At 41.3% G+C, this 22,033-nt stretch overlaps 3 protein-coding genes across 3 annotated transcripts; all 3 read right to left on the reverse strand.

Moving 5' to 3' along the window:
• Positions 1 to 315: 315 nt before the first annotated feature.
• LOC144458921 (uncharacterized) lies at positions 316 to 2,038 on the reverse strand. Its single transcript, XM_078162756.1, has one exon. It carries the CDS (start codon positions 1,639 to 1,641, stop codon positions 316 to 318), a length of 1,326 nt encoding a protein of 441 aa, XP_078018882.1. The 5' UTR covers positions 1,642 to 2,038.
• Positions 2,039 to 2,496: 458 nt separating this feature from the next.
• LOC144458923 (uncharacterized) lies at positions 2,497 to 4,213 on the reverse strand. Its single transcript, XM_078162764.1, has 2 exons — positions 4,195 to 4,213; positions 2,497 to 3,335 (listed from the first exon to the last, which is right to left on the reverse strand). The coding sequence occupies exons 1-2, from the start codon at positions 4,211 to 4,213 to the stop codon at positions 2,554 to 2,556; spliced, it is 801 nt and encodes a 266-aa protein (XP_078018890.1). The 3' UTR covers positions 2,497 to 2,553.
• A 4,825-nt stretch (positions 4,214 to 9,038) lies between these two features.
• Positions 9,039 to 21,711, reverse strand: ctdspl2b (CTD (carboxy-terminal domain, RNA polymerase II, polypeptide A) small phosphatase like 2b). The gene is made up of 13 exons (XM_033626589.2): positions 21,518 to 21,711; positions 17,444 to 17,634; positions 15,670 to 15,808; positions 15,426 to 15,575; positions 15,038 to 15,286; positions 14,817 to 14,913; positions 13,903 to 14,014; positions 13,710 to 13,796; positions 13,437 to 13,499; positions 13,270 to 13,349; positions 12,910 to 13,036; positions 12,172 to 12,267; positions 9,039 to 10,062 (listed from the first exon to the last, which is right to left on the reverse strand). Exons 2-13 carry the CDS (start codon positions 17,609 to 17,611, stop codon positions 9,997 to 9,999), a joined length of 1,434 nt encoding a protein of 477 aa, XP_033482480.1. The 5' UTR covers positions 17,612 to 17,634; positions 21,518 to 21,711; the 3' UTR covers positions 9,039 to 9,996.
• Positions 21,712 to 22,033: the final 322 nt, after the last annotated feature.

Below are 22,033 nucleotides of genomic sequence, written 5' to 3' on the forward strand. Positions count from 1 at the left end.
TTTAGATGTTTCCGTCAGGGCGGAGGTTTTGTCGTTCTAAATGTAGCACAAAGCTCACAGATTGTCCTTTGTCCCGTCTGCTATGGCTTATCTTAACCAGTAGTGACCACTAATGTCCATGATTTACCCCTGACAGTGTGATACTGGACTCAAATTGCCTCTCTGGGACATTAAAGTTAACAGCTGCTTCTGCTTCTACTTCTTTTTTTGTCAGTGTGCAGGCAGTTTTTCTATGAAGTGGGACTTAAATGAATATGTATTTATATTCTATGTTGTGCATGCATGTTGAGTAGTCTTTGGATACACAGATCCAAGTCATCCAGGTAAGATACCCACCTGTGGTAACACTGTTATATCTTCTATTTCCTTTATGTCTGTGCAGACTGATGTCAGCCATTTGTTCTGAGGGTCTTCTAACAGCTTCTCAAACACAGACGCTTTGCAGCAGACGTTCTTCTGAAAGGCAAGTTGATCGTAATGCCAGCAGAGGCCGATCACTGAATCGTCCACCTGCCGCTCTCCCCACGTGTGGTAGTCACACCAGTCTGCGATGACGAAGGGCTGGGTCGGCTCCGGAGTTTGAAAGCTGAGAGAGGAGTTGCAGTGATCGTCAAGCCATGCATTTGCTTCATTGAGCAGCAGACTGTTTAGAAACGTTTTGTTAGCGCAAACCTCTTTGATGAAACCACTGTTATCCAGGCGGATGCACTGTGACAAAACATCAATGCCAATGTGCATCACATCATGCCACTCTGAGTAACGACAAGCCTCTAACATTATTGAGCCCATGTCGGGGAATGGTGCCGGAGGAGGCTGCTTTGTGCAGTTAGGCATGAAGTGCGCGTTTTCAGGGTTGGAGAATAAAAGCAGGAAGAATCCGGTGTGCTCACAGATGAGATTGGTCAGTCTGGGGCTGTCCAGGCTCATGCAGAACTCCAGCAGCGAGGGGCCAACTGGGGCAGAGGGCTGCTCGATCCACCGCTCATAGACACAGAACTGACTCACCATGTAGGCAGGGTCTGCAGAGGAGTTGGCACAGTACCCATACAGCCAGCTATTCATCTGATCTGAGAGCAGCTTCCTCATCAACAGACCATTGTTACACACCTGCTTCACAAACTCCTCACGTTCGTTATCGCTGCACAGCGACACCAGGACAGCGTCCGCCACCTCGTTTTCAAGCCAGTTGTTATAGTTACAGGCGAGCTGTTTGAGGTTAGAGGCTTCTCTGGCTACTCGATGAGGTGCAGAGGTCGCGGTGACAGCAAGGGAAGGCTGTGTGTCCCCAACACTGCAGCCAGTTGACCTGCTGAGGAGCGGAGACATCAGCGTTTGTATGACATAACACATATTGCTCCACACCTGCTCTATCTGGTCAGGGCCGAGGGAGCTGAGTGCCTGGCAAAAGGTGAGCACAGATGCAGAGGACCCCGCTCTTGAGCCTGTAAGGATGTCAGCACACAGCGTGTCATTGAGCCGGGCCAGGTTGTGGCGATCGCACTTCAGCAGGATGTCGTGATTGGTATCAGTGTCGTCTTTTGCCTCTGAGCTGCTGCGATGGAAGGGAACCCTTTGAGGATTCTGGCACTCTGGCCCTGGATATGTGCAGATAGACTCTTCTGGAGCCAGGAAGATGTCCATTAGGATGTCAAAGACGGAGGTGCTGAAGGACCAGCTCACATTGTGGTTTATCCCCCTGAGCAAAACAGGAATTTGATCATTATTACAGATTCACATTATATTTACTGAAATGCATAGAGACTAATGCCTCATTTCCATTGCTTTTCTACGCTTCCTATCTCGTATAATCTTATCTAACATCATGGAAACCAGTTTTAATCATTCTGAACCTTGTTTCTGAGAAATCACTGTGCACATCAGTCATCAGGCTCTCAAACAACAGAGTCAATTTCCCAAAGTCAGTGCCTTTTTTCTCTATCAATCAATTGTCCAGTGTATACCCAGCTAGTTTGTTGGTGCTGATAACTTCTCACACACACTTCTAACACACTTCTATCTGCCTGCAGCTCAGGTGCTTTTGAACTAATCTTTATTGCCTTAAATTTCAAAGAGGCTGTGTCATCACATCCCACTGAAGGACTGTTCCAATGTCAAGGATGCTTTGAATTCCTCCGCATTGAAGGAAAGGCCTTGTCAATGGCGCATGCCTGGGCATTTGCTAATCTGTGTGTTCACTCTGTGGGACCTGACAAGGAAGAACCTGTCCTACCAAGGAAGCATGCTTGACTTTTACAAGCTCTTGAGGGACAGCAAACTAGCTCGACAACATGGCTAAACACAAGTATGATGCTGAATATATTAAACTGTGCAGACCTTGAACTAATGACTACAGAGAAATCTGGACCCTGTGGCTGAACCAGTTGGGAGCCACTGCTCTATAGTGCTACTTGAGGTTAAAAGCACCACATGGTAACTTTAAAATGGAAAAAGGTTTATGTGGATTTCCTCAATGACTTACCACATAATGAGCTGCTTGAGATCTCCTGTAGAGCAAGTGGGAAAGCAAATTTATTAGGCATAAAGAAACTCTAATCAACTGTATATTACACAGAACAGTTCAGAAAATGACATGGCACTACTCACTGTGTTTATGCTAATGAAAGGTAATGTCTTACCTTGCTCGCAGGTCTCTCTTCCATCCAAAGATGGTATTCTAATCCCAAACTGTAAAGCGATTTTGATGTAGTCCAGTGGTATTTGGAGAAACGTTGCCATGAACTTTGAGACATACGTCACAGCTGCATCCACGAGGCCACTCACAGCGTTCATCAGATTCCCAGAGAGAGGGAAACTCGACACTACATTTATAAATGTTTGCTGAAAACCATCTAACACCGCTGCCATTGATTCCCCCATCCTGATGTAGGTCCTCAGGAAGCCGTTTGACTCTGCATCACTCCTCGGTTGAGTACATGTCTGGGACCCCAGAGACGACACAAAGGTCAGCAGCGGCCTTCCTAACTCCAAAGACACAGTCTTTGTTAGCTCTGCCTCCAGTCCACAGTCCTGTCTCCCAGACAGAATACAAACTAACATCTTGGGAAGGTCATCAACGAATCGTTCTCTCAGCAGTGGCTGGAAGATGCCGTATAAGTTACTCAGAGCACTGTAATATGCATTTAAGTCAAAGCCACCTCCTGTGGAGGAGGCGCTGAAGCTGCGTGTGTTTTCATTTTTGCCAGACAAAGAGTGGATTTGGTTTATAACTTTCTGGATGTCCTCTTGTAGTTTGGTGGCTTCGTCAGGGGTCTGGTTAGACTGTCTTTGTATTAATTTGGGTTGTGAGTACACCGCCTTGACATCACAAAGGATCCCTGTAGATATTAAGACACAAAGTTTAAAAACAAAAAACAGGAAATATTCATTTCTGTTGCCCCACATTGACAGTTGAAAGAAAATTTATCCACTCTTTGCTATTGTGAAAATTAAAAAGTGACAGCATATCAAGGACCATGTGACATTTATTATGATTTGTTAATAGGCTTAGTAAGAAAACAAAATGATAGGCTATCATGTATAAGCATTTATAAGTATTGCAAGCACTTCTTTGTCATGAACAAGTTAGAAAAGCTGATGTTAATAAGTTTATATTCAGATATTGATACATAATTTTGCCATCTCAGTCAGGGTGTCTTAATTTAATGCTTTTTGAGACCTTTTCAAGATCAAGAAGTTATTTAACCAACTTTAAGACTGATTTTTGGACAAATCTTTTTATATTTTTATTCAAGCATTGCAGGTAAATTTAAGTACACAAATGTGGTCCTGTGCAGAGGTAGATTTTATGTAAAAATATGTTTATTAGTGGGTTAGGTTAATCTGCATTTTGCCAACAGGTAAGTACAACTATAAGGTAAAAAGACAATTTTAGGTTCAGTGGTAGGTTTCAAAGCTAGACTCATTTTGATGAAAAACAAAATAAAATAAAGCAAAAATAAAATAAAACAATTATAAATTAAATAACATAAATGTTTATGGCAACTAAGACCTCACAAATTCATATTCAAGACTATTCAATTACTTTTATAGCCTAGTATCTATACAATTGAATTTAAGACATTTTAAGACATTTAAAGGGCAGCAGACACCCTGATCTCAGTGGAAAAGTTTTACATCACTACATTTGCTCGAAGACTAGTCTAAAAGTTTTCTTAAATCTTATTTTGTACTTACCAAACAGGATGCACACCATGCACGCAGCTGGTGTCGACCACATTGTCAGAGTCATCAGAGTCAGTCAAATTCAAGCAGACAACCACTCCAGACGAAATAAATTAACAATAATAATAATAATAATAATAATAATAATCCAGTTTGTTTTATCCCGTTGATGTAGAAGACATATTCAGCTGAGGCAGAAGAACCGGATTGAGAACAGGCGTCATATTGATGAACTGCACAGAGCCAGGATTCAACAAGCTGTCGCTCATCCTTCAAACCTCATCTCTGTCCAGCAGGCCCGAGGTGATGATCCCTCTTACATGCCACTGTGCTCTGAGAGGCTGCGGGCTCCTCTCCTCCATGTCTACCTGAAACTCAACACCTGCTCTGAAAGCAGCGTAATTAAGGACACCGGTAAAGGGGAAAAAGTAGGTGCGAAATGAGGGCTGTGAAACGCAGAAGGGATTTCGGCAACAAGCCCGGCCATGGGTGCTGAATTATTAATGGAGTGTGTTGATTAACTCCTGCGTCTGAAACCCGAGTCCTGTCAGAGGAGCCAGAAGACACCAGACTGACTGCTGGAGGATTTACAAGACATCTGCTGCAAATTCTCTGGTGTACGACTTACAACTCCCACATGCAGCCTACATGATGGTGCTGTGAGGAGGTTTGTTTGGACGGTCAAAGGGTGTTTGTTTACTCGAGATGTTGGCCATCCAAACAGAACATATTAATATTTCTTGCAACAAAAACCCCTTTAAATAGCACCAGTTAGCACAGTAATTTGTTTTTAATCGTCTCCCACATATTAAAGGAACACTTCACCCACAAAATGACCATCTGTAAATCAGTTAGTCACGCTGTGGTACCTTAAATTTGTGAAGAAAACTTGCCTTTCATAGCACGCCTCCACAGAAAACAGTGATCATATTGATTCGCTGATTGGGGTCCACGTTTAGCAATAGCAAAACTGTTTCAGTTCAGCTTGTAATAGTAAGGTTTTAGTGACAACGCATGTGTTTGGGAAGTACTGGGTACACGACTGGATAAATGAGACCTGACTTATACTGCAAGAGCTGTGTGAGAGTTTGTAAACGGACTCTTTGATATAGCTTTGCTGCTGTTGCTAAATGTGGCCCCAGTCAATCAGCAGTTCACTGTTTTCAGTGAAGGCATGTGAGAAAAACAGGGTGCTTAACAAATTAAGGGTAAAACATGACTTATTGATTTACAAATGTTCCTTTCATAAGTGAAGCATTCCTTTAAGTTATTTTAACTGGGGTTTCCTACATTGTTTAAATGGCTTTAATGGAAAACCCCTTAGTTTAAAAGGTTTTAGGAAATACTAAGTTACAAATTCAGGGGCAACTTGAGTGTTTTTCTCGTTAAACCCTCTAAATCAGAGGTGTCAAACTCATTTTAGTTCAGGGGCCACATACAGCTCAATTTGATCTCAAGTGGGCCAGACCAGTAAAACCATTACATAATAACCTATAAATAACAACGTTCATTACATGTGACTTTTTTCATAACTTTCCACTAAAGTGGAGGCTATTAAAGAAGCAGGTAAAGGCATCTGCTGCATTTACAATCTTAAGTTTTGTCAGTGCCTCAGCAGCAGGGTTCCACCTATACTGTTTTAAGTCTGAGACAGATTCTTTTGTACTGAAGCTGCTGGTTGACAAATTTTGCACAATGTTCAATATCTTCAAATCTGTCCACAGAAATATTCATTGTTATTTCAGAGAGCTGCCCTCTGGTCAGAGTGGAAACCCCTCTGAGGCAGCTGTTTCATGAAGTATCTACTCACTGTTCAAACTGCTCCTGAAACCTTTTAGCCAGATTGGACCCTTTGGTGGGCCGGTTCTGGTCCCCGGGCCGTATATTTGACACCCCTGATATAAATGATAGAGAACCCTATTTAAATACGATGCATTAATTGTGCACTTCAAATCAAATTTTGAAAAATTAAATTATAACTAATGGAAAAGTTGATGGTAGGAGTTTACTAGTTGTTAGTATGACTAGTTAGTACGACTGGGCACTCTTCATCTGAAGCATGAGGAGGAGAACAGATCAAAATGAACTGGCTACAATACACAGGACAGTTACTTGTGGAATTATAAAATACTATTTTTTACAATGACACAGTATACTCTTGTGAAATACCTCAACAGTTAGGCTCATCACAGTTTAAAAAAGGGAGGGCCTAAATGTTTTAGGCCTTCTTTAATGCTACTACAATCCATGAAGTGAGTGTATCCCTGTTTTAGGAGAAAGATTGGGAATTAGACTCTTCAACTATCTCCCAATAAAATAACACTTAATACTGACAGAGTGTAAACAAAGTAAGGGATTTTGTAAGGGAAATTGGGATTTCCTTCATTTTTTTTTTATTGCTGATGTGTGCTTTTTCTGCTTGCCCAGGTGTTTTTAGAAGCTTGCTATATTATATTTATTAGCCTTTTGTGTGTATGTACCTTTATGTGTCTGTGGAATGTTGTCTTTCTGGCTGCAGCATGAGGGTGGAACGGCCAAGACAAATTTCCCTCTCTGTAGGACAATAAAGTTAATGTCCAAACTTTTGGATCTTCACTCATAAGCACAACTGTAACTGTACCCTTAACTCCAACATTCCCCTTTACTCCCACAAATTTTCCAGCATATTCAGCATCACCTCAGACAGTCCAGAGAAATAAAAACAAAGGGCATGCAAGAGGTTTTTAACTTTAAAACTTTGTTTCAGAAATTCAATGTAACTGTATATACACTTTACAATAGCATATAGCCTGACGGCTAACAAAGATGTCTTAAAACATTTTTAAATACATCTTCAGCACAAATAGCAATTCTTGCAATTAAAATGGCTTAACGGATATCAGGGGGGGAGGGGAGAAAAAAAAAATCATTAACACGATTGCTCTTTTCTGCAGAAAAAGTGCCATGATTAAAATTTAATTCAGGACTTTCCCACAAAGCAAGCGGTATTCTCTACATGCTAAGTTTAACAGTTCAGTGACATTGCGCTAAACTAAACATACAGATATTTGTAAGAAAAAAAAACAAAACACTCCATCTGATGTAAAGTTAAATCTTCATTAATACATTTAAAAAGTAGATATGACATGCCTTTTGAAATCAAAAATACAAAAGATTTTTCCTTACTTTAAGGATTTTTTAAACATGAAGCTGCATGTATTGTACAACACTCAGTGTACAATAAACTGGTAATGCACATAAAAATGAGCGGGATGAAAAGTATTAAATGCCTCCCACCCATCCTTCAGGAACAAGCCGCGACTAGTTACACATGATCATACTGAGGGGATGAGCACACCCGGGCTACATCGCACACTCGCAGTGAGGCTTGCATACCGAAAGATGGCAGTCAGGATGGTGAGAGGTCATGAGGGGGGGGGTCAGGGAGGGGCTACCATGGCGGGACCTCAAGACATGTTTCCTCTTCCACGCACATTGTTCTCGCCTGTGAGCGGCAGACACAAGCTGCCATCCCTCCTCATCTATCTGTTGTAGCGGACGAGGAGAAAACAACACGAGGAATTCGGAAAGACACTTAAGACTTCACCCCATGTACAATTTACATTCATAGTCTGGACATGTGTACTCATGACATCACGTCTGAGTAAACACCATTGTGCCCTGTAACAATTTTACTTTAATACAAACTAATTCTAATTTCCGGAGAGCTACTAACTTCTGGTGAAAATAAAAAAAAGGCAAAGACAGGCAGGCGCTGACGCAATGGAAGCCACCTCTGAGCAGAGCCTGCGTTAAGTGAGCAGCAGGGATTGTTTGGGCAGGGCACAGCAGGATTCACCTGGCAAATTTACTCATGAGAGAGCGCAGGAGGGGGCGGGGGGTACAACTCAATGGAATCACAGTACACAACACATACAGCACACCAAAAATAAAAAATTAGGGGAAGGCTGGGTGTCTCCATGGTTCAGTATCTGCAGAGCTTTGAGGTCTGATTGTCTCTTTCCATCTAAGTGTTTTTTGGGGGCGAGGGCGCAGGAAATGCCATAGGAGGGGATTAGTTAGGAGAGGAACTGTATGGCACTGTACAGGCAACCTAGATAAATCCAAACACTCACATTTGCTTTAACATAACAAAAAAAAAGCACTTTGATTGAAACTAAACAAGAACTGAAAAAGGTTCAACGCATGCCAAATTATCACGGAGATTCAAGTCAGCTCGAGGGTTTTGGGGGCGATGACAGAAGACAGAGAAGCATCTGAGCTTTCCGTCTTTACCTCCCACGTTTAGTTTGGCTTGTGAAGATGCCAACAAAAAACATCTACATTTCTACCTACTGTCTGTCTCACTATTAAATAAATTAAGTTGGAACAACAGAGGAGTAAAATGTCAGTTTGGCTTGAGTGTCCAGGCTGATGTCGGGCAGAAACACATTCATAAAGTTACCATTCTGAAACACAACGCTTTAAAAACTGCAATAAAACATAAAAAGAAAAAAGCTTAAAAGTATGAAACAGGTCGAGGAGCAGTAACGTGTTAAAACAGTATGTTGCTGGTGCCAGATATGGCTGGTACACAGTCTGGCCATGGGTTTCTACCATGAGTAGATGTCATGACACACTGGCAGAGATGTGCTACATTAGTCATAATGCTACTGATATAGCCATCGAATCACACATGACAACCGAAAGAAACAGAGCTCCGATTTAGCCAGAATACTTGATTAGGAGTAAAAGACAATACTGATTATAGACGAATGACAAATCAAATACTATTATCAACGAAAGGTTAACACATATCACTTTGAAAATGAATGCCCTCAAACCTTTACAATATGTCAGATTTACAGGTAAGGAGATTCTTAATCCTAACATTTAATTAAAGGAGCCATGTTGTGTCCACAGTGAAGCCAACACATTGATTTAAACCTCTATTTGTTAGAATGAGAACAAACTATACTTAAAGTCCTGGATTAATCCCATTTCATTTGACTATGCAGTGGACTGTCATCATTAATACGCACCCATGTTCTCCTAATAGAAAAAAAAAAGGCTTACAATAAAAACTTACATGACCCCTTTTAAAACATCATATCTTACAAACAGAAGAAAAACATTTTGAAACGCTATCTTTTTTTTTTTTTAAACAATGAAACACCAGTTTTACCAGAAAAAAAAAACTGCAACCAACAATAGAAACTTGACTCAGCTACGGAGGAATGCATATGATTTTAAAGGCTACAGATTGTAGGTTTGCCAAACACCAAATCAGTGAGTGTGTGTGTGTGTGTGGCTTGGAGTAAACATACACACATGCACAGATTGATTTACAGGCCAGTCATTCCTGTTGAAAATGGTCTGTAGCCACAGAGTGTGGTTATTCGTCAGCGTCAACAGCGTGAGCACCAGGGGGTCGGTTCGGGTTCAGGGACTCGTTGGTTGGGGCGGAGTTCCTCTTTACCAGGTGGCATTTTTACATCCACCAAACCAGCACCAAGACTTCAGAATTTAGTGTGGAGGAGATGTCCGGCTCCACAGCAGGAGAGTCAGTCAAAAAGAGAGGAGTTCGCCTGGGCTTGTTCATAGCGTGTAATTTCATCTATACATTTAGATATTTAGAAAATTTCGCCCAGATCTTTAAAAATGTTTTTTCATTTTGAAGTTTCTTAAAAAGCAACGGTGGATTTAAAAACAAAAAAAGGCTAAAATTTTTAACAGTAATGGCAATGTTGTAGTTTGTAATCCAAAGAGGGGCTTTTTACACGCATGTTGTTTTCAGTCTTTTCATGTTGTCCCGTTCTGAGACTGTGGTCCAGTTCAATCAGGGGGCAACAGATCGTGAAGCCGGAACCTCTCCCGAACGTGCGGCCGCACATCCTCATTCTGGTGACGAGCACAGCAGGCAGGAGAAGCATGAAAGGAAGAGATCAAAGAACAAATTAGATTCACTACAATGATCAATTATTACTCTGATGTAGCTCAGGGGTGGGAAAACAAAATCAATTCTCAGATACATTGATTATCTAAATGTGTGTTAATAACATGATGTCAGAGCAAGAGATGGAACTCAACCACGTGGGCAGGGCAGCACTTGAAGAGTCTACAGTTGCTGCACACGCTTGAGTTAGCCTGTCTTGTAATTAATCTTCATAAAAGGCAGCGGTTGCAAGCATGAAGGGCTGCACCTGACTTAGAGTTATATCAGTAACATCAGATCTGGCTGTTTAACTATTCGCTCCCTTTGTCCATATAGAGTTTGAGAGTCTGAACGACAGAGATGTTCAATGTGAAAGCTACATTCACGTGATATAGTAAACAAGCTAACTGTGCTAATGGTGGATCAGAAATGTGCAACAACTGTTTTTGCTAACACTAGATATCTAACAAAAAAACGGAGAATGTATCTGTATTAAGTTGCTGTGAGCTGTAAATTCACAACTTCTAAGCAGAGAGCAGAAGATAATGTTATCTCGGAGCCTGACCGAGCAGACGGACTCCGGGGTTTTTCGCACCTAATTGTATTGCGGAGTTTTGCACAGCAGCGACCGGATCTTTGCTCTCAAACCACAAAAAAAAAATGTGATGGCACAACAGTCTCCTTCAGTACATTATTCTATGCTTTCTTTTGATTTTCACATTGGCTAGTTATCCTGTTTAATTAGTCTTCTGATTAAATCGGAACCGTTGAAACAAGCTGTAGGAAGCCTCTGCAAGTAATTGGTTGCTGGCAGACAGTCTGTCCTGCAATAAAATGGTTAATCAGCAGTGCCGTGCACTGTAGAGCTGATGCGCTGCTGGTTCTGCCAGCCTGAATAGAATATAATGTCTATAGCCTTACTGTTGTGTACAGCCTTTATAGACTGAGCTGAGTAGTGATGCGTGGGTCGACCCGTAACCCGCAGGACCCGCAAATGGACCTGCGGGTCGGGCAGCAGTGATCGTATGTTAAATCGGTCTGTAAATGATATTTTGACATTATTGGCTATTACTGTCATGGCACCCAAAGGTACTGATGCGTTGAGCAGGTGACAGGCCGCGGTCGTTTTCAAAACACACTTGTGTCACGCACTCCAAAAGAAACTTGTTGAAACTTCAAACAATAATTTATTGTACAAAACGGGGGAAACAAATGTTGACAAAAACGGTTCCATAATTCATATTAAATTAAAAAGATAACGAAAAAACAGCTACAAGTTAGAGGGAATAGTGATGAAGTGGTAAAACTTGGCATTGATCCACAGCCTCAGATGGATGCGCTCAAGCGTGTCGTGCGCACAAGCTCAGTTGGTAGGCTATACTATATTTTCACATTTTTAACAACGCAATTTAAAAGCTTTGATTTGTATTGATAACCTTCATTTACCAACAACAAAAAGACTACATTTAGCACAAAAAAAAAGGTAAATAAAAAAACGAATATCGAATACCAAATTTTCATAACGAATACCTACCCATAGAAACGAATATTCGAATATCCGAATATTTGGGTACAGCCCTAAATGCCAGTTATGTTTCCTATTATATTTCAGTGTAATAAGAATAACAGTGAATGGTTTAGCACACAGTATATAAATTTATCATTTAATACGTTAAAACAGTGGCCTACCTGAGATGTTTCAGTATGACCGAAACCTTAGTATGAAACCCACATTGCATGATTTGCATACTATTTCCAGTGAAATATTTAAGTATGCAAACATTTGACACTACACTGGCATGTATATCTCACAAGGGGTTAGCATGAGAGACGGCAGATGGATACAACCCGACTGGTACTCCCTGATTTATACCTAGCGTATACGAGCATTTTGGCCACAATGTAAGTAAAGTAATTATGGATCATTATAAATACAGTTCTATGTTTCAAAGTGGCAAAAACCACAACTGTTTTATAATCACATAATCGAATTGTGAGGTGCCTGGAGATTCCCACCCCTAATGGAGCTTCTGTAATTGGTCCGACAGTAGCTAATGAACAGAAGGACATCTTACCATCTCGACCAACTTCTCCAGGAAGGGAACCAGCTTCAGCAGCTCATTGTCATTCTTGTCCATGAACCAGCTCTCTATGGGAATCCCATTGGACAACTGTTGGAACAAAAAACATGTCAATTGTGATTACATGAGTACGTCTTTGTTTTATTCACTGGCCTCAAATATGTTTCTGCAACATACTGACAATACTACAGAGTTTCCCACAGTGTGCAATTGTGAATGCCTCTACTGATGTAAGAGGAAATTGTGCCACTTTATCAAAATATAGTATTAAGTTTCAGGGGAACAAGCCAAGGAGCTTTATCACACAGCAAATGCCACATATCTAATGAATGGGTCCACTGTTTAGCTAGTTGTCTGGTAGATAAACTGATCAGGAGATGTGTTAGAATCTGTCTCATACAGCTCAGCAGGTTGCAATGATTGATCTGCCACACCCTACGTCTGCTTCCTGGTAATTAATCAGACAGAGCAGCACATGGAGATGCAGGGTTTTTCCAACAAGGAAAAAGTCGGTCACTATTAGGCGCATGTGTGTGAGAAAAAACACTTTGTGCAGTCAGATACCAGGAAGAAGTTAGTCTGACAATCAATTTCCAGGGCAAAACCCTGAATACCAACATGAGTTGTGTTTTTTGATGTCTGTATTATGTTTTCTTTGCTGACTATTACTGCTGCCTGTCAATAGCCAGATGACATAAATCCCCCAGTGTCATATTTTCTTGAGGTGTTCACCTGATATGCAAAGGCTTGCGGTGAATTGTCGATGATGATGGTCTTTGACAGATCTCTGCCCAAGATGTTGAGGTCCTTGATGTAGTTTCCCTGGACACAAACACAATGCTCTCGAAACAACCTGTGTCTACAGTTACAGTAGGAGATGAAAGGAAAGAGGGAGGAGAGACAAAAATCAATCAGTGACAAGGTCAGAGCGATCAATAATTCAGAAAAACCACAACACTGACACCTCAACGGCAGCACACGCCAATGCCAGAGCTGCAGGCAGCTTTTTGAGCTCGACCTCTTTTCACTCGGGCTCTCATCAGCGTTTGAGTTTGTTGTGCAATTTTAATCGACTTACAGGAAACACATTACCTAACTAGCTGCTTTTTAGGATCCAAGATGTTGAGCAGTTTGTCTGCATACACCTTTTTAGAGGCTGTGAAAAGGATGATCTGCACAGAGAAGAAAATTTAGGAGGTCAATTTCTTCAAATCTCATGAATTTATAAAGTAACAGGAGTAGACAGGAGTTATATTTACCTCATAGATTTGAGACATGCGTTCCAGAAACTCTCTAAAAAACGGCCTCAGGCGCACATACACCTGTACATGACAACAGACCACAGGTTAACAAACATTTGTGATAAACAGAGTCAACATCTACATCTGGTAAGTTCTCCAACTTTGTGACAAGTTTAACTATTTTTCAAAGTAAACCTTCCTCACAGTGAGGCTTTCTACAATTAGGACTTTATCCCCCTCTAGTGGCAACATGGAATAAACAGAGAAACATCCCTGTAAGTCAGCACTTACCTGGTAAATGACATCTTGAAAGAGGACAGGGAAGGTAAGTGCTGCGTCCTCCAGCTCATTTAAACTGCAGTGAACCAACGTTTCATCCTGATGAACACAGCAGAGTGAATACTTGAAACTCTTCTCATGCTTATGACGTCTTTCAAAATTTCATAACAAACGAATAAATAATTTGTTGTACACTACAACTGACCAGGTCTAGGACCAGAGAGAACTCAGGCGTGCTGCGTGTCTTCAGTGGCAAGGCCGGCTTACGAGTGAGCTGCTCTTCCGTCAGTGGGGGGACGTGCTTGATGAAGAAATACCTGCAAATCAAAACATCACACATACTTTTAGTCAGATAAATCATCAAATTTTAACCACAATATTTTAAAGCTTGTCGGGTCAAACTTCAGCTGTTGGCTTAACTGCAGAGTTGTAGGTTAGGGGGTCACGTTGGCGTTCGGGATACCATTTGCCTTAAAGGGAGAGTTCTGATTTTTTGAAGTGGGGTTGTATGAGGTATTTATCAATAATCAGTGTATTACCTACAGCAGATAGAGGTCTGCACACCCCCTGACTTTGGGCTTTAAGGAGTTCATTTTGGATTCACCAAAGTCACACAAAGACACAATTAAATTGATCAAGGAAGTGGTAGAGCAGCAACTCCCATGTTCTGAGGTAAAACTAGTGTTTTAGTTTTCGAAGAGACCAATAGAACAGCTTCAGTCCCCCATCAGAAAGGGCGATTTGACTGCAAAGTAACGCTTTGAAAATAATTTAAATATAGTGCACACTGATATTGATTTTTTTTTTTAGGTGGCTAACATAAACTCTAATGCTGCCCCTGTCCACAGCAGAACGTTGCTTAGCTTCTACTGCAGCACTCCTGCAGCTTGCCGACCGCCATCTACTTTAGGTGTACACTGACTAGTACCTCACACAACCCCACTTCAAAAAACATTGCAACATTTGTCCCATCCCTACTTATCTCACATGCTTGCTTAAAGTATCCCACTGCTACCCGTTGCTTTCCAAATATCAGCACTCTGGTTTTGTTTCAAATTCTGCTCAATGGGGTCTGGCTATAGGACTACACATTTTATGGCCGCACACTGTTTTACTCACGGGTCAAAGACTTCCCAGTCTTCCTCATAGGTTGCCTCTGGTGGTACCGCAGTGGGAGGAGAGTCCACATATGCCATATCTGGACTGGAGCCTGGAGCTTGGACCAGAACAAGAACAAGATGTTAAAAAGCACACGATGAGGAAACAGCGAGATATCATAATCTCAACAACTAATACTCTTAAACATTTCAGAGGCATGTGTTCTCAGCAGTGATATCTACCTGTGAGGGGTGGAAGGTCAGCATCGGCACAGAGCTCTCCCTCCCCTGCCGCGGGAGACACCTCAGGGATGTGGGGAGGCCGCAGAGGTGGCAGCTGTGATACACTAGAGTAGAAGTTAGTGGTGGCACACAGTTCCTGTGTGGATGTGGCTGTGTTGGTGGGCGTCTCCACGGCTTGTTCTATGTCCAGCTGTTTGACTATCTCCTCGGCCTCCAATGCCTGGTCTGGGGAGTCTGAGCCAGAAGAGGCTGTGAAACAAACACAAAGAAGAGGCATCTGAGACGCACCTATCAACACCGTGCTAAAATATATCTGAGTACAGATATACTAAAGGTTTGAGCATGGTGCTAGCCATGAATTTAACTGGCTGCCTCGGGGTTAGCTTACCATTTTTAGCTGGTGAGAAGAAGTTGAAAACAGGGGAGAAGATGGTCCCAAGAAGGGTGGTCCTGGGAGGGCTGGTGGGCACCTCAACGGCCGTCGTCTCCTCCAGACTGCCATTGGGCTTCTCCTTACTCCTGTCATGATTGGTTGCCTCTGCAGATGAGAAGTAACCGGTATAGGAGAGTTAACATAGACAAGTGGAAAATAAAGGCTTGTAATTGGTGGTTTTCTTCGAACTGCTACTCACGTCCATTGACAGAACCTCTCCTGCCAACCCTGGTGATAGTCCTGCGGGGGGTGTTGGTGTTCGGGGGTGTGGAGGTGATCAGGTTGTTGTCCACATCACAGTGGAGGCGTGTCTTCTTGGCTGGGCTCTCCTGCTGCACCTTCAGAGGACAAGACATCAAGCAGAAAAAAAATAGTTGTAAATAAATACAAATAGTCAAACAGATATGATTGAATGAGTGGTTATGTCCTCGTTTTCTTACTGTGTGTTCCGTAATGTGCTTTGGTTTTATGGTGATGTCACTGTCTTGCTAATTGTGCTTGTGTGCCATTTTCCCTCCTTAGGTGCTTAGCTTTGTGCTTTTGTGTTTGTTTGTGGCTATGTGCTTTAGTCTATGTTGTATGTTATGTTGTATTTTTGTAGGGTACGTTCCGTTCTTAATGTTTCTGGTTATATGGTTATGTCATTGTTTTATTAATAGTGCTCATGTCCTGTTGTTTTTGCTTATCTGCCCTTCTATGTGCTTGTGTCTATGGTTATATGCTTGCTCTGAGCTCATGTGCCCTTCTATGGACATGCCATCAATCCACTTTTATCTGTGCCAACATGCTTCTGCACTTTTGAGTATTACTTTAACGTGATGCAGATGAAAATTAGACTGTATGGCTAAATCTGGCACATTTACATGACTTAAGTGATCATGATAATGTGCACTGTCCCTTTCTAAATAAAATAAACATAGTGAAAAAAATGTGACCGGCTCAGATGAAAATTAAAGAGACGTAGAGAGCTGTCTTGTTGTCAATCCCAAAATGGTGATCACAATGTGAGACATATCCATTGACAGCAGATTGAAAACTTCAGTGACAGAGGATAGGTTGTGACAAAATTCTGAAAAGGACAGAAATTCCAGACTAAATTCTCACCGTGTAAATGCTGCTATGACCTTTGCCTATAAATCAACCAGTCTAAACACGGCACGCAATGATGCAGACCTCACAACCTTACAATAAACTGTAGCACTAGAAGAAAACAGTTAAATGATGTGGCCAGAGCTTGTTTCTTTTTCTGCATTTTAAAACACGGGATGGTGCTTTTTCCTGTTTATTGTACTTACCTTGCATGATGTGATGTACAATGAACCTGCAAGCTCAGTTATCATATATACTGCATAGATGCCATGACATGTCAATAATCAAAAAGGTATAAATCTAATTAAAACATTCATTTTTTACTCTGCTTATTAAAAGAATAAACTATAGAAAAATATAGGCAAGAAAAAACTGAGGCAATATGCTACAAGTCTTTAACTAGGATAATGAGGACAGGCAGGGAGGACCAAGAAATACCAATATCATGTAAAAACATCAAAAAGCCCCCGTCTGTTTCCAGAGGAAAAGCCTCTTTTAGCAGAGTTGACTTTTCCACTTGTTACTGCCTCCTGTCCCTGCACACCAACTCCGTGAGCCAGAAGCTAAAATTAGAACCGAGTCCGAGTTCTCAGACAAGCTGCTGCATTCCTCCAGACATTTCTTGGGAAACATGACACTCTGCACCAAGAAACACTGTATTTAATTCAGCAACCTGGAGAGCACAGTGCTAAATACAGTTAAAGAAAAAACACAACCCAAAAAAACCCCAGAGGTCCCAAAAAAGCTCAGGTAGCACTGGTAAAGCAAACACGCTGAGAGGAGGAGGACAGTGTTTCGACGCTCCCAGAAGGGGCACCAAGCTCATGTTTGCATTGAACTCAATTAAGAAGCAGGATCTTTTATGTGATCATAGAGGGCGTTACCTTAACAGCATTTCCTCTGATGAACTTCTTGATGGTCGAGAACAAGCCCCTCCCTCCGCTAGTAGGAGTATCCTCTTCTACTTCTGAATGCCTCCGCTTGGTACGAGATGGGCGGCTTGCCAGACTGGGGTTCGGCTGCTGAGACGCCTTACGCATTCTCAGCCTCATTGTTTTAGCAGTCACATGTAAGGCTGTTTCAAAAAAAAAAACAACAAACAAACAAAAAAAAAAACATCAGACACAGAGAAAGATGACAAGAGGATATCAATACAACTGTTACCGTCAAGGAAACACATTAAAGCAAATACTCACATATTAAGATGGACAAACAGGTTGTTCCAACAGTAAATTGTTTTAACTTAAAAATGGATAAGTCTATGAGGTGTATCTGTCTGTAGTTGGGTAATACTGGTGCATTTTCTGCTAACATCTGGATGCATTCAAGATCCCATTTCACTTACATCACAGTGGATCACAGCAGCCGCAGCTGGCTTTACTTCTGTTCGTACAGTACAAAAAAAATGCCCGGGACTTTACTATACACACACACACACACACTCAGTCCTTATTATTAGCTATGTACATGCAAGAATACAAGGTCATTGTTTAAATCTAAACATTTTTTTAAGATGCACTCAAAACCTATGTGAAGGAATAAACTACTTATTTCTAAAGTTGAGGGATTTAATTGGCCGGAGTTGTCATCGAGTATGCACGGGGAAACGTAAAAACTGTTCACAGTGAACATGAAATGTCAGTCAAGCATGCCAGCCCCTTGCGCTTACGTAACAGCAGCTGGCTGAAAATGTGTCTGGACATATCCACAACCTGTCAGGAACCCTAAACACACAATAGCAGCCTCTCAGTACATACTGTAAATCCCCTATACTGTAAATGTCCTTCACTACATCTGCTTTACATTTACACAGGGGTGTATCTGTGAACACACCAGAGGTGTACGGTGCTGTTGCTCAATCGCGCGAGCCCAAAAACACCAGTGAGTGCTTCAACAGGGTACATGGTAACAGTACAGTAACAGGCAGGCAGGGTAAGTGGGACAAGCCTGAATGCAAATTTAAATGAATATCAATTCACTAGTTTAAGATGGATACACTTCCTGATATTACAGCATGCAACATAGCCCTTCAATAAATTCTGATTAATGGGTGCTATTTAAAAAAATGTTGGCTACACTAAAAAAATCTATGTAGAAGAGATTTCACAACACAACTCAAGCTGAAAATGACAATCCAATTTCTGGTTTTCTGAGATCATTTTAGAAAATACAGCAAGTTTTGTGTACTTTTAAGTTAAAAAACTGATTAAGCACTGTACTATTGATCTTTGGTTAATCTGAAAATGCCTTGGTTTTGCAGCTTTTTTAAGAGATCAGATTTACAGAGAAACGTAATTAGTACAACTTCGAGCTATTAAAGCTTTTCAGTTAAAATTGCCAATTGTTATTCTGACAATAAACTGAGAGTGTAAAAATGATTTCCCCATAGCCAGTCACTGTATTCTGACCTGGCAAGAAGCTATGCAAAAAAATGTTGCCAGCGTTTCCTTATTGAATCAACCACCTGTTATTTTGGATTAGCTGCGTCTTTTTTTCTTAACTACTCACCAAACATTTTATACATATAGTGTTTAACAGTGTCTTTGGGACTTCTGTTCTTAAGTCACTGTAGAAGAGGACCTACATACAACAAAAACATTTTACAATTTGAATATAGACATCTCAGCACTGGCATTGTCCTGCATAAGTTAATTCATTCTGTTTGTATTTGACAAGAGCCTCTTATTTTTTTAAGTTCGGAGCTGCGCTACTCAAAATGCTATTTTGCAGACTAGACAGCTGAGTTTGACTTCCTTATCCAATCCTTAATTATTCTAAACCAACTTGAAAAACGACTCGGTCTACTGCCCAACAAAATCTCCTCTTCTCTTATATTATGCAGGAAAATAACACCTATTACCACAACGACACTTGTATTTTTAATGACATAATCGTGTTAAGCTACACGCAGGATGGAAAAAATAGGAGGAACAAAAGCCTTGAAGGAAAAACATTGGTGAGGTGCAAAATATCCCACAGGCTGTCCTATATCGATATCATTGATGGTGTCGTTGTGACCACTGTTTGTCTTTGCTGTTGCACTGTTTGCATGCATTTGGTAAATGTGCTCAAATTTCTTAACACTTCCTCCTCATCACATTATAGTTTTTGTAACTGATGCATCAACGGTTAAAGCTGTAATAATCTGGACTCTTGTGCCAATGCATTTCTTTGTAACCTGATAAGAAAACAAGCATTCTCACTGACCCTTTACTGTGTGAGATTGCCTCTGTATTGTGATGTGATTGAGTCTATCATAAATAAAATTTTACAAAGGTCATTTCTACAAATATTACATTATACCTATTAACTGTACTTAATGCTACTTAGTGTTTTCTGTTTCTCCTCTCCTGCTCGTATACATTGCAAATGTATGCATGTACAACACACAAGGTTTTCCGGTTTCTTCTAAATAAACATCCAAACGGAGTGCCTGTTATATTTACTGTGCGATTAAATCTTGCCCCGGCTTGCATAGCAACAACACCATGGCTGCTAAACATCCACCTCTCTAGGATATCACCCACTAGCCAAGGATCGTGCACATAGCTAGGTACGAGCAAGTGAGCGGGAAATAAGAACATGCATGCCACTGAGACTGTATGAGCGAGCTAGCAAAACGTTAGCCATGGAAACACAGCGGAGAAACAAGTAGGGCCTCGCTTGATAGACAGCCCGTTCCCTCTGCGAAAATTACTGCGAGGCTAAGGTTGGCTAACTGGCTAGGGTATATGCTTTAGCCTCTTATTGGCTGAAGCAAATATCCTAACTAATAAAAGTAAATACATTAGAAAAAGGCAGATGACACATTTGGTGCAGCAGCCTCACTTGTGCACGAATCAACGTCTGTAAAAGTTGCACTAAATAATCATGACTACCAAGCTTTGCAGCTAACAGAGCAGCTAGCTCGACTAAGCTAACGCTACCTAAACGAACTACGGGAGGTCGTGTGTTAAGGTGTCAGGGGTTATAAGGGTGTGCAACATAGCAAGGGATAACTACTGTATATTTAAACACTGTCACATTGAACAAATGGTGCCTAAAGGTGTTGTTATGTGACACTGTTAACACAACACGGCACTCACTACCGTTAGCATTTCAACAAGGCGAGATCAAACAAGCTAACTTACCGTCGGTGAGCCAGTGCGGCATCGTAAATAAAACAAAATAACGTTTAAACGATTAACTCAAGTGAGGAACACTAGCTGGCTAGCTGGTGTTAAGTTTGCTGAGCAGGTTGACTCGACTGTCTCCTCGAATTAAATACATAATTGTCATTTGCGTTATTTGGGAGAGAAACTCGTCAGACATCGTTAATCAAAACAGCTAGCTAACACAGTGATGTTATCCAAATTATCTGCTGATCCCGTCGACGTTATCTTTAAAATGCAGTTGATGGGATTCAAGTCATCTATTGTGGTACTCTAACATGCCTAATCAACAACCAGTGAAAGGATATTAAAATAGAAAGGACGGAGACGGAGTTAGCCAGCTAATGTAAACCTAGCGTTAGCAAAGTTCAGTTGAGGAATGCCAATTTGGAAGACGTTAGCATCAAAGGAAGCTAACTAGTCAGCACTGGCGCTACTTCTCATTAACTGTTCTTTGTTTAAACAAGACATTGTAGATATTTACACTTTCTATGATAGGTGTTGTAGCGAGTATTTGTTGAGTGTGTTATTTAGAATAGACAACAGGTAAAAATTAACTAAATGTCGAGTCAACCAGGAATTAGCGAGTCCCGCGGTAGGCCGTGTTTTAGCTGCCCTTAGCTATGCGACTTAGCACCGCTAGCTTAGCGTTAACCCTACCTAGCCTTCTTGAAAAATTGCTTCGGGCTAACAGATGTGCACAGGCAGGGAAGGAAAATATTTATCCTGTCGTTAGCCAACATTACATAAACCGCAAGCCAAAAGAAGACAAATGAACGAACAAGGTTGGTTGCGTCCCCGACTTACTTTACAGTGATCCGCAGTGTCTGGCGATGAGGACTCAAGACCGATTAACCATCACAACAGAGGCAGCGGTTGTTTTCGTGATCTGATCCGACTTTTTCTGTGTATCTACTCAAGGGCCGTCTCCGAAACGACACATCGTTGTGTTACCAGGCGCCATTTCCCGCCTCTGCTCAGTCTCTCCAAGGCAGATACCCGTATGGGACACAGACACACCCCCTTACCTCTGAAAAACACCAGCCAGTCCGCAGCGAAGACTACCACTTGTCTTTTTCTTCTTCATTGCTTTGATTAAGGTAGAGGACTGCCCGTCTTTGTGGCGGTAGTAAATGACTTAATATTAAAACAATGAATCGGGCATGTATGCATTTCTTGCTGAATATACTCAACATATGTTTTATCACTACTGAAAAGAAAAGCACAGGACATTTAATTATGAACTGAAGACATTGAGGTGCAAAGCATCCTGCCACCTTTGCAAATAGAAAACCTCCAAACATTAAAAAGCTGCATCACCTG

The sequence above is a fragment of the Epinephelus lanceolatus genome, chromosome 2, assembly GCF_041903045.1.
Source record: "Epinephelus lanceolatus isolate andai-2023 chromosome 2, ASM4190304v1, whole genome shotgun sequence".
Classification (NCBI taxonomy): Eukaryota; Metazoa; Chordata; class Actinopteri; order Perciformes; family Serranidae; genus Epinephelus; species Epinephelus lanceolatus.